This window comes from Anastrepha ludens, chromosome 4 (assembly GCF_028408465.1).
Source record: "Anastrepha ludens isolate Willacy chromosome 4, idAnaLude1.1, whole genome shotgun sequence".
Taxonomy (NCBI): domain Eukaryota; kingdom Metazoa; phylum Arthropoda; class Insecta; order Diptera; family Tephritidae; genus Anastrepha; species Anastrepha ludens.
The window spans coordinates 101022327-101035273 of NC_071500.1; the positions used below are offsets into that span (position 1 = coordinate 101022327).

At 37.3% G+C, this 12947-nt stretch overlaps 2 protein-coding genes across 3 annotated transcripts in view; both read right to left on the bottom strand.

Moving 5' to 3' along the window:
* Nucleotides 1–11606, bottom strand: part of LOC128860379 (major facilitator superfamily domain-containing protein 8) — a 49429-nt gene extending 37823 nt beyond the window's left edge. For both annotated transcript variants that reach the window (XM_054097870.1, XM_054097872.1), the window contains exon 1: nucleotides 11442–11606. The gene's annotated coding sequence lies outside the window, so the exon portion shown is untranslated. The remainder of the gene's footprint in view (nucleotides 1–11441) is intronic.
* LOC128860378 (uncharacterized) lies at nucleotides 711–3833 on the bottom strand. Its single transcript, XM_054097867.1, has 3 exons — nucleotides 3090–3833; nucleotides 2687–3030; nucleotides 711–2614 (listed from the first exon to the last, which is right to left on the bottom strand). Exons 1-3 carry the CDS (start codon nucleotides 3673–3675, stop codon nucleotides 1256–1258), a joined length of 2289 nt encoding a protein of 762 aa, XP_053953842.1. The 5' UTR covers nucleotides 3676–3833; the 3' UTR covers nucleotides 711–1255.
* Nucleotides 11607–12947: the final 1341 nt, after the last annotated feature.

A 12947-nucleotide genomic window follows, 5' to 3' on the forward strand; every position in this document is an offset into this window, starting at 1 on the left:
GCTGAAACAAGAAATCAAAGTTGGTATTGGGCAAATTAAAGGCGGAACAAGCGAAAATATATTGAAAAATTAAATGGGTAGAATGGACTATCGTACAGTCAGCAGTAGAAATCATTTCAATGAAATTGTATTCCACATTTTATGGCAAGATTTGCTTTTAGAAGATATATTTTCTGTAAAAAACGAAACTATTAAAAAATTTTATTTGGCATTTTATTTAAAACTGCCTTTTTGTATTTCTGACCTCTTTACTGAAAAAGAAATACTGCTCCTGTCAACAGGCATCTGTCAGTTGACTCCTGTCAAAATTTGAACGTGCTGCGTCAGTTAGTTTGTGTTTTACAGCTACCTTTATCAGACTACCCAGTAATTTGAGGAGAAAATGGAAAAAACTGAATTTCGTGTGCTTATTAAGCCGGTTCACCCTTAGAAACTCACTGTTTCGAATTGGTCGACTGTTGTTTGGTCTCTGGTGTTGTGGTGATAGATCCATGTTTCGTCCACGGTTACAAAACGGCGCAAAAACTCCTCCATATTACGATTAAACAACGCCAAACCTTCCTGTGAAGTTGTTACACGATTGCGTTTGTGGTCGACTGTAAATTACTGGGTAGTCTGATAAAGGTAGCTGTAAAACACAAACTAACTGACGCAGCACCTTCAAATTTTGACAGGAGTCAACTGACAGATGCCTGTTGACAGGAGCAGTATTTCTTTTTCAGTAAAGAGGTCAGAAATACAAAAAGTCACGGACTTATTTACCCGCCCTCGTAAATTACAAACTCCATACGGACCGACAAAAATTCATTTTGGTGTGTGTAACACCATCATGACCTGTGTACAGTCTGTCTAATAGAAACGTGACCGCGATAACTTGAAAACTGATTGATCAATTCGATTCTAACAAATTGGATCGTGTTGGTTTATAATATTTATTATATGCAATATATTCAATAAAATATAGGTACTTATATAGCTATACACATTAGGGGTGTCCTTATTTTGGGAAAGTTACTAGATCATCGTTCACCGGGTCTAATTTTTTTCCTTTTGGTGTAAAAAAAATAACTGCAAAGTTTGAAGCCGATCGGGCTTCATTTGATGGACCCGGAAATCGCTTATATCTGAAAGATCCACTAATAGGTGTAAAAAAGACGATTTTTTCACTTTTTTACTTTATTCTGTATTTTTTTGCTCATGGTTGTTGCTTTTTTTTACATTTTCTAGTAAGGGTGTTAAATAAACTCACTAAAGTTCAGAGTGTCAAGTCAGATTTCTTATAGGAACGGAATTTTTCGCGATATGATTGCACAAACTGCAACACTAATTGGAGTTCTTCTTCGTCGTTCGTCAAAATTCTGTTAAAATCTTTTATAAATTTGATGCCTCTTTCAGCTGTATCATTAACAACAAACAAATTTTGACAAAAAGTCCAACCTTCTTCGTAATCAAATGCCGTTTCCCAAGTCGATGGGTCAAACTCTAAAAACGTTGTTGACAAACCAAAGCGGTTGAAAAATTTCTTCGTATTTTCTGAAACGAAATCTTTCAAAGTGTAATTTTCAAATGTTGATAAATTAGTATATGTTCGACCGTTTTTTAATTTCACAACTGGCTCTTTGGATTGTAATTTTTCAACCATTTGGCGTTTCTCTTCGTGAGACACATCTGAATCGAAGAAGGCTAGGGCTACCAATTCTTCCGACAAATACCATAAATGATGAGTCAATTTTTTTGTAACTGCCTTTGAGATTGCAGAATCAGTTTGATCGTATTGAACAGCAGCCTTAACGAAGTTCAAATCTTGGAGAGGAGCAGCTATAGCATTCGTACATCTGAACCATGGCTTGATATAAAGTTTGATGAGAAAAATGCAAATATCGCGCAAACCATTCGCTTCTCTTTTTGTAAGCTGAAATTGTTGTCGAAATAAGAAAATCTTCAAGCAATAAATAGCTTTTGCCATCCATCGAGCGTTACTCGTTGGTCCTGGTGTACGGAAGTTGAACGGTCCTGCTCCAAGAAATGTAAGAACCAATTCGAGAAACTCTTTATAATCGTCTCGAATTTGATTCTTTGTCAACTGATCAAAACAAAATTTTTTGATGTTCTCTTGTTCAACTTGATCAATTTGCAAAAGAACCATTTTTTCGTTGAGACCACTGCAAAACGAATCCAAATCGTAACTTGTCCAAGACTTGGCAAATCTTTCAAAAATTAGAACTTCTGGTGCCGAGCTAGGTGATAATTTGACCTCAAAAACGCTCGACAGAAGAATCTCGTAAACATGATGTCGACACGATAAATCTAACAACTGACGCTTTAGTTTCTTTTCCAAGAGTACACTAGCTCCTTTTTCTGTGCCGGTATTACTTGAAGTTGTGTCAAAACATTTGCCTTGCACGTACTCCGCAATGTTCCATTTAACTAATGTCTCGTGAACCGCAGCAGCAATGTGTTCTCCACTTGACGATTCAATTTTCGGTGCTCCGAGGAACTTGGATGTCCCATTGTAGCTCACAAGAACTGCTATGCGCTCAACTTTGAGTCTACCAATCAAATCTTGTAGTAGTTTGCCATCCCAATGAACAACTAATGATCCAACGGTATTTATCTAAAAAATTTATTTTAAAATGAAAAATTGAAAACCCAATAAAAATTAAATATAAGCTGAAGTTTTAATTACGTTGTCGGGAAACCGAGCCATCACATCTTTTGTATCTTCCAATCGATGTTCCAGGCGAGCGCGATGAATAGTTGAACGGTTGATAGCTAACTCTTCAGCCCGTATTCCAAATGCTTCAGCAGCTGCAATGGGGATATGCACGGCCATACCATCCGAAACTTTAGCATTATCAAGTGCAGCAGCCAATCTTGCTGTGTTGAATTCTTTTCGGCCTCTTTTTTTGGCGGATGTTGCGTTACCAGCTACTTTCTCTGGTGCCCAGTCATCGTCAATCGGTTCATTTTCTTCATCAATCGTTTCACAAAATGGCATTTCAGCATCTTCATCATCACAATTCACGACATCTGAAAAAATTCACAATCAAATATGATTTTTGAAATTATGACATATTGCAATAAATTACCTGAAGGTCTAGCCATCTCTTCCTCGCGTTTTCTTTTACGCGCTTCTTCTTTTTCTTGTCGTTCTTGCGTACGTTTTTCTCGCCCATATAACTTCATATCGACACCAACCATGCAGCCTGGACGACCTTTTTGTCTTTGCAATTTTAAAAATTCTCTGTCCTCTTCAATTCGAATTTTTTCCAACGCATCACCGATGGCAATATCAAACAAATCATCAAGATTTTGAGTAAATTGTTCGGCAACTTGCTTTTGTGCATTTGACCTTTTATCTGGGACAGTTCTTTGTATGTTTTTCCATTGGTCGTAAACTTTCATCAGCTTTTTCACACACTTATCATCATTAATAATTGGAATGCGAGCTTGTTGCCAAAATATTACAGCTGCACTTATGGTCAATTTTGCACTGTCTTTTGCAGTAAGTCCAACAAATCGCATATTATGGAACATCACTTGTAACACTTGTTTGATGCACGGAAGTTTGGCGCCCGTGATCTGATGCGCAGTGTTGCCGATCAAATCAATGTTATTCAAATTTTTCACAGATCTTCTACTTGAATGACTTGAGGTCGATGGTTTATCCGACATGGTGATATTTTTTTTGCCATATGTTCCAAATAAACTTCGCAGAAAGCACTTGATGTGTGATGCAGCACTTATACGACACAGGGATAAACTTTTTGTCAAAATATCAAAGTCGCTTTGAAGCCGCTGCGCATAATATCATTTATGGGAGAGAAGACTCGCGCGGCCACCTACTGGCGTGGCGCCGAGTCGCACACGACCCTTGCGCGGGGTTGGCTGACATGCAGGACGATTTAGTGGAAAAGGGAAAAATACGTATATATTTGAAAAAATGTAGGATTGAAAAAAAAATATAATTACATATATTTAAAAAAACCCCAACAAAAAACGATACGAAATCGACTATATTTTCATTTGACATGCTGTAAATTTAAATGAAAAATGTTCCTGTTAGGTGGTTTTTTTGTAAAATATATTTGAAATGAAATGTAATAATATTTATTCAATGTAATTTAATAAAAAAAAGCAACAACCATGAGCAAAAAAATACAGAATAAAGTAAAAAAGTGAAAAAATCGTCTTTTTTACACCTATTAGTGGATCTTTCAGATATAAGCGATTTCCGGGTCCATCAAATGAAGCCCGATCGGCTTCAAACTTTGCAGTTATTTTTTTTATACCAAAAGGAAAAAAATTAGACCCGGTGAACGATGATCTAGTAACTTTCCCAAAATAAGGACACCCCTAATACACATTAGCTATAATCGTTTCACGAGTAATACTTTGTGTTAATTTCTGCGCAAATTGTGGAGGTAATCTGCTCCAAATCAGCCAAATTTTACCTGAATAATTGTTTGACTACCCATATTTGTTTTCCTTTAAGTTTTTGCTTAACTATTGCCCAAACATTTTCAATAGAGTTGATATCAGGCGACTGTGAAGGCCAGTAAAACATTTCAATCACATTTTGCTGTTTCCACTCCACACACCTTCGATACATGGGATCGTTGTCTTGTTATAAAATTCAAGGATGGCTAGTTCTTCCAAACAACCTCGCAGCTGACGATAATAATGCTTTTTGGTAAATTTAACCATCAAAACTGTATTCAAATTGACGGTAAACACAAATGGCCAAAACTTTTTTCGGAGAAGCAGTCCCAAATATTAACCTTATCTGGATGCTTAACAGTTTGTTGAAGTTGTCGATTATCAACAGTACACCACGATCGACGTATTTAATTATTCGCTAAAGATTCATCCGGGAATATTACGTTTCTCTCTTCTTCTTAATTGGCGCGATAATCGCTTACGCGATTTTGGCTGAGTTCAACAAAGCGCGCCAGTCGTTTTTTTCTCGTGCTAACTGGCGCCAGTTGGACACACCAAGTGAAGCCAAGTCCTTCTCCACCTGATCTTTCCAACGCAGAGGAGGCCTCCCTCTTCCTCTACTACCACCAGCTGGTACCGCATCGAATACTTTCAGAGCAGGAGCGTTTGTCGTCCGAATGGATGACATGACCCAGCCAACGTAGCCGCTGGATCTTTATTCGCTGCGCTATGTCTATGTCGTCGTAAAGCTCATACAGCTCATCGTTCCTTCGCCTGCGATATTCGCCGTTGCCAACGTGCAAAGGTCCAAAAATCTTGCGCAGAATCTTTCTCTCAAACATCCAAGCGTTGTTTCATCGGATGTTGTCATCGTCCACGCTTCTGCGCCATACGTTAGGACGGGCGTGATGAGAGCCTTGCAGAGTGTTAGTTTTGTTCGTCGAGAGAGGACTTTACGACTCAATTGCCTGCTTAGTCCAAAGTAGCACTTGTTGGCAAGAGAGATTCTACGTTGGACTTCAAGGCTGACATTGTTATCGGTGTTAATGCTGGGTCCTAAATAAACGAAGTCTTTTACAACCTCGAAATTATAACTGTCAACAGTGACGTGGGTGCCGATACGTGAGTGCGCCGACTGTTTGTTTGATGACAGGAGGTACTTCGTTTTGTCCTCGTTCACGACCAGACCCATTCGCTTTGCCTCATTATCCAGTTTGGAGAAGGCAGAACTAACAGCGCGGTTGTTAAGGCCGATGATATTGATATCATCGGCATACGCCAACAATTGTACGCTCTTATAAAATATTGTGCCTGAGCTATTAAGTTCTGCGGCTCGTACGATCCACTTCAACATCAGGTTAAAGAAGTCACACGACAGCGAGTCACCCTGTCTGAAACCTCGTTTGGTATCAAACGGCTCGGAGAGGTCCTTCCCAATTCTGACGGTGCTGCTGGTGTTGAGCAACGTCATCTTGCATAGCCGTATTCGTTTTGCGGGGATACCAAATTCAGACATCGCGGCATACAAGTAACTCCTTTCCGTACTGTCGAATGCAGCTTTGAAATCGACGAAAAGATGGTGTGTGTCGATTCTCCTTTCATGGGTCTTTTCCAAGATTTGGCGTATTATGAATATTTAGTCGATGGTAGACTTTCCAGGTCTAAAGCCACACTGATAAGGTCCAATCAGTGGTTGTCGGTGGGCTTCAGCCTTGAATATTTGAATATTACGTTTACTCAATTCTTTTCTGAATTCGCTTTAGCCCATGCAAATGTTTTTTCAATGTGTGATAATGAGAGCAAGGCTTTTTTCAATGTACTCTGTACTTTGAGGCCTTTGTCACAAGCAAATCAACGATATTCTGGTCTCGAGATTTTTTTTTTTTGTGTTTTTTGAGGTCACGTCCGGGGTAGTCCTCAATGTTTTTAATTTCGGTATACCGTTGCACCCATTTATTTACGAACGTCTTCGACTTCTTCAAATATTTTGATGTAGATTTGGCCTGTAGATTGTGTACATAGGAACACTACTTCAAGTCAAGCATGAAACAAGGAACTCATTTTGTAAAAACAACGTACGCTGTATAAATTTCACACAAAACTAACAAATTGCACAACGTGTATTGCGAAAAGAATACACCTATTTAGCAGCATTTACACTTTTTTATAACGAAATTTTAAGTTTGAATTTAGCCGGTCGCGATTCTATACATACATACTGTATCTATGTCTGAGTTGTTTAAGAACACATAACTCATAAATTACAGGTATTGCGCATACGTACAGCCAAAAATCTCTTTTGTTTATATTTTGTCATACGGATGTTGCAAATGCGAATGTCAAATATTTTTAAGAAATAATTTAAGTAAATTAGGTAATTGAAAAAAATGTAAGCTAATAACTTTTAATAATTTTTATTTCATTTAGTACTTAAATTTAAAATTTTGCCGTATATTTAATAAAAAAGTAACATTGCTGCCTTTTCAGGCTCCAGTTGAGAGGACTTTCAGTTATATTTATGCAAAATCGGTAATTTTTGCTTTCATATTGAAAAACCACCACGAAGTTTTCGCGCAAATGAAAATGCAGCTGTCGAATTAGCAAACCAACAGTTAGTAGCAGGCAATACTTCTCTTATATCTATAAGCAATATTCTGCTTCCAGTCACAATCTGATATCTTGCCTAATAAAATCATTAAGATAACAACTTGTGCCTGTGGAGATGTGGGTTGACGTGTCAGATTTGTCACTTGCTGACGCACTCGCAAGTAGCTGAGATGAAGATTCCTATTAATAAGTGTCCACAATTTATTGTCACATTGCGACTTGCACAGCATGGGCATCGCAAAAGCTCCGCATTGATTATTGTATATGCGAATATCCACAATATCCACGCTTTGTAATACGTGTGGTATGAGTAATTTTCATGTGCATTTTAAAATTGCGAATTGATGTGGAAAAATTGGAAATACTCATGTGTTGATGATGTGCGCAAAGTTGGCTTGGAAAAAACTATGAATGCAGGACGCATATATTCCAAAAAGAAATATTTGATTTGATTTTTGTTTTCATTCAAAAATATGGCAGTTCACAATTCAGTGAACATAATGTGGCATCATGGCATAAGCAATTACCATGACTACTTAACAACAAAAGTTCGGTAAGTCGATTATTTTTTGGAAAAATTTCAAAATGTCATTAGATCCATTATAGTCATGATTCAATAATAAAAGGTTTGCTCAGTAAGCAGCTTTCTCCTTCTCTCTTGACAAATCGGCTCCCTTAGCAAGACACTGGGTTGCTAGCTCTAGAAACTTTGGCTAAAAGTGGAGGAAAAGTAAAATTTGTAGAAAAAGCATTTCATTTTCAAAATGGTCTGCTTATGAGCAACAACTCGCTCATGAGTTTTCATCGGTATGTTCAGGACTATGGTCGTATGACATGAAATACATACCGCTTAAGTCAGGACATGATAGAGTATTTGTCACAATCCGAGATCGAGATGGAGAATTTACAAAGCTTTATTTCTTAAGATGTGGTGATTTAAATGGAACTCATGTTTTGCAAAGAGCTAGCGTTTGCTAAAGAGTTACAGCAGGCAGAATTATTGAATAGTCCCGACGCAATCGATTACATTGCAGACCTCATTATAGAAAAGATGGCAGAACTTGTTTCCAATGAGCCCACCATCCTATGGATGGATGGAGTGTCCAGAGGAGGCTTAAAAAAGCACAGTACCAGTATGAAAGAGCTTCTCTTAAAAAACCATCTACCGGAGTCGGCTTAAAACTGTAGGGCCTTCCAATTGTGGAACGCGCGCTACAAATAGGAGGAGGATCTCGGCGAAACACCTAACAGAATTGTACGAAACTTTTTTGTTAAAAATAAATAAATAATTGGCTCGTACAATTATGTTAGGTGTTTGGCCGAGATCCTTCTCCTACAGTTTTAAGTCAATTCCGGCAGATTATTTTTTATGAGAAGCTTTTTCATGCTGATACTGTGCTTTAAGCCTCCTCTGGACACTTCATCCATCCATGGGAAGGTGGGCTAATAGGAAACAAGTTTCGTCAACCCCAACTTTTTTATAATGAGGTCTGAAATGTTATCGGTCGCGTTGGCACTATCCAATTAGTCTCCCGATCATAACTCTTTGAGAAATGCTAGCTCTTTGCAAATCATGAATTCCTTCTAAATCAACACATCACAAGAAATAAAGCTTTGTAAATTCTCCACTCATCGATCGTGGATTACGTCAAATACTCTATCATGTCCTGACTTAAGCGGTATGTATTTCATGTCATACGACCATAGTCCTGAACATACCGATGAAAATTCTTGAGCGAGTTGTTGCTCGTAAGCAGACCATTTTGAAAATGAAATGTTTTTTCTACAAATTTGAGCGAGCAACCCAGTGTCTTGCTAAGGGAGCCGATTTGTCCATAGAGGAGGAGAAAGCTGCTTACTGAGCAAACTTTTTATCATCGAATTATGCGTTGTAGTCTTACTATGTTTCATTTAAAATTTCAGAAAAATCGATCAGAATGGAGACGAGAAAACGAAACTGAAGCAATGTCTGCAGAAATTCCCCCAGCAACGCAGCAAGAAATTCGTTACTCAATACTTTACGGCTTTTGGCGTGAACTCAAGCCTGTGGAAAATTTCCATAAGTTCTGAACTGTATATAAGACGGCCACGCCATATCTTAAGAGTATTTAAGTAAGTGGTATCAAAGATTCTACACTAAACCTTTTTCTGTGGAGAACGAGAAGGATGGCCAAAATCGTTGACCGAAGAAATAAATGCGGCAACTTAACGGAGACCCACGAATGACACAGAAAATTTTGAATAGTGAACTGAGTTTGAAATAGATGGGTTCTGCGAACTTTGAATGAGCGGCAAATAAAAGGTGGACTAAATTTTGCTTCATATTCTTTAAGAAAATTCGAAAACTGAGAGTCTAGTAACTTTAATATGATCTTAACAGGGGGCAAAGCTTGGTTTTTTAAGTATGGCCCGGAAACCAAACAGCAGTCTATGGTATGAAGACCTAAAGGAGCAAATTAACCTGTGAAAGGCAAGCAGAAAAAGTCAGCAACAAAAATTATAATCTCGGTACACTTCACCCGCGAAAAAATTTGGTGCTGCTATTCCGTTTGATTCTGGCAGTTACTGTCTGCCAAATAGTACATGGAAAACTGCCGAATGGCAGTCACGCACCAACCCATTCGGCTACAGCGGCCACCGTACAGTAGATTTACAAATTTATAAAATGTGGAGATGATAAAAAATAAAAATATAACGAACTTTTGTTACTCCCCTCGTAATTCCTTCATAGCTGCTGTCAAGTCATTTGCACTTAATTACAAATTGCTCTTATATTTTTGTATAGAAATAATACATGCACTTTAATGTGTAAAGGTTTAATGGAAAGGTGTCGAATTTTGTAAATGGGTTTAAAGTTCTTTATTTAACGATGTGAAATCAGCCAAAATCGCATAAGCGACTATCGCGTCAATCAAGAAGAAGAATAGAATTGTACGATTTGTAAACGTTGTTAGGACGTAAGTCTTTCCATGATGAAATGCCAATGAATACTAAAACAAATTATGTATTTAGTTGGGAAAAAGTGCTCCAATCGGATCACCCCTCTAAATTGCGCCCTACGACTACCTCTGACGTCACAAACGAAATAGTACTCATCGGAGGTAAGGAGGAAGTGTCAAAATCACATACAAATGCAAGAATGGCAAAAATGGTAAATAAATGTATTATTATTATTAAAAAATAATATTATTAAAAAAATAATATTATTAAAAAAATAATATTATTAAATATTATTACAATTTAATTATTAAATTAAATGTTATTAAAAAATGTTTATTATTATTATTAAAAAAATTAGATAAATAAATCTGTGAATTTAGGCAAATAAAAGTAAACGGAAATTGCCTAAGTGGAAAGCGACTTGATTTTGTGTTTTATCTTTTCGTTATTGACGGCACATCCAAGAAGCTGCCTGTCGAACTCAAACCAAAAAATATAGCGGAATGTTGATGGCGCAATCTCCTATGCAATCTTCTTGTAGTCAAGCACACTCGACTCCGGCCACCGCCTAGATACTGTTATTTTTGATGTAAGTTCTAATGGTATCGATAAATCTTAAAGACACCAACTTAGTTCTACTTTGAAATATCAGAAAAATAAAAGCAAATGAATGCCCAAATCATTTTCGCGCACATTTTGATTTATATTACTTTATTCTTTTGAAGCTTTGCAGCACAGAAAAATAGTTGCGAGTGCATATAAAATTCAACGTTCAATGAATTTTTTCGTAGCTCGTGCCACTGTTTTCTTTTCTTAATGCAGTCCATAGGTATATTTTTATTAATTTTGTTTTTGTTTTTCATTTTTACCAAAATACCACTTCTCTTCATTTATAAACTTTTTAGCTGTACATGTTTTTACAGCCCACTATTGACACACAATTACATAAATACGTATTTATATATTTACACATAACACCAAAGGCACAACAAAAACAAGCATGCATATGCATGGCCCATCAACATGCAGACAACTTCTGCTTTCAAGACATAAATACCAGTTTATTATGCTTTTTTCTATTTATATTATTTTCATTTTTATTTTTAGCAACTAGTGCTCTTTTATACTTTTTCAAATAATTGCTTTTTTATAATTAAAAGTTTGAATACCCAGCAATTGCTTTGGTTTCATAGATAGCATCTAAACAGTTCGTTTCGCTTTTCGATTTTGCTGAATTGGGTTAATATGCAGTGCTTTGTTGTTTCGTTGCATTTGGTTTGTTTTTTCTTTAATACCCACTGCACACAAACGCACACACCCAAATCGCCCATAGCTTCTGTTCAAATACTGTTGCTGTTGTGCACATTATATGTATGTATAGTAATGTATATAAATATATATATATATGCATTTGTACATCTGTATGTCAACTTAAGTATACGTAAACAATTTACTTTTTAATTTAGTTGTTGCTATTGTACTTTTCACGTCTTCTTGACGTCCACAAGCAACAAAGAAAAACACTTAACAATCCGTTTGATCGTTTGGTTAACTTTTCCGTCGTTAGCCCAGGCACACCTTTTACGGACGAGTATTCACGTTCAACTGTTGTATAGTGACTGTTGCTGCTTGCCGCTTGCGGCCTGTATTGACAATTTACAATGGCAATAAGGCAAGCGAGTCCAACACCACGCTAGCCTTTCATCATTGCGTCATAACTGCTCTCACTGCTAGTGCTTCTCTGTCTTTCTGACTCTCTCTTTCTCTCTCTCCCTCTCTTCCCACACACTTGGTTGGACAATGACTGGCACGCGATCAACAATGCATTAAGGCAATTTTAGGATGGTAAGCGAATGTGAGCGCCAGAATACCCTACACTGCTAACAAATGTCAACTACGCCAACTTCTATCTCGCCCATGTTGGGTGGTGCTTTGTTGCATAGTGTGTTTTAGTTTTTCTGTTGTATGAATTGGTTAAAAATATGAATGTTTAAAAATAGTCCGATGCATTATTTAGTCTAAAATATATATTACTATCCATTTCTTTCATTCTTTCAAAGCTTAATGATGAAACCAAATCTTTAAAATGCTAACTACGAGACCCACATACTTAGTCTTTAGCTCTCTATTATGAAATTAAACCCGTTAAGCAATGATTGCATCTTAAGTTTTCTCCATCTTGAAGCTTTCTATCTCAGCGAAGTAACAGCGTTAGCGAGTTTGACCGAGTTCATCAAAGCGTACCTGTCATTTGCTCGTTTTCGTGCTAACTGACGGCAATCACAAACACCAAGTGAAACGAAATCCTTTTCCACTTGACCTTTCCAATGCAAAGGCTGTAATTCTCTTCCTCTTCCTCTGGATCTTTATACGTTGCATCATTCCATCACTGATGATATCATCATTTCTTCTTCTACGAAATCGCAAAACTCCATAAATCTTCCGCACACTCCTTCCCTTATGATATATTGGCAACGTCTATGATTCTGCATCATATCTATAGTACAGGGTCCGGCACTCTAAGTGTAACCAATTAAAAAAGCCATAAATTTAGTTTGGAAAATTACTTTTATTCAATTCAAATTAAAAAATGTATGAAAATAATACAAAATTAAGAATCAATTTACTTTTGCTCGATATGACCACCTTTTGCCTTAACTATGGCCTTGAGATGGTCCAGAAACGAATCACAAGCTGCCCGAATGTGACTTGCAGGTATTTTGGCCCACTCGCGGACATTGACTTTTTCAGCGTCTCGAGACTAGTGATTTTTTTAGTTCGAACCTTGCACTCCAAATGGCCCTAACAGAAAAATACATCGGGTTCGCGTCTGGTGAATTTGAGAGCCGTTGTGTGGACGTTATGAAGTTCGGAACGTTGTTTTTTAGTCATTCTTCATTCACTCGAGCTTTGTGAGACGGTGCCGAGTCCTGTTGAAACGTGCCACCGAAATGTTTGTC

Bases quoted from the DNA above. Each gene is read 5' to 3' on its own strand.
- LOC128860378 (XM_054097867.1), bottom strand. From the start codon at position 3,675: ATGTCGGATAAACCATCGACCTCAAGTCATTCAAGTAGAAGATCTGTG. The intron at 3,031-3,089 runs GTAATTTATTGC...GAATTTTTTCAG, and splicing joins AGAGATGGCTAGACCTTCAG to ATGTCGTGAATTGTGATGAT. The intron at 2,615-2,686 runs GTAATTAAAACT...TAAATTTTTTAG, and splicing joins TGGCTCGGTTTCCCGACAAC to ATAAATACCGTTGGATCATT.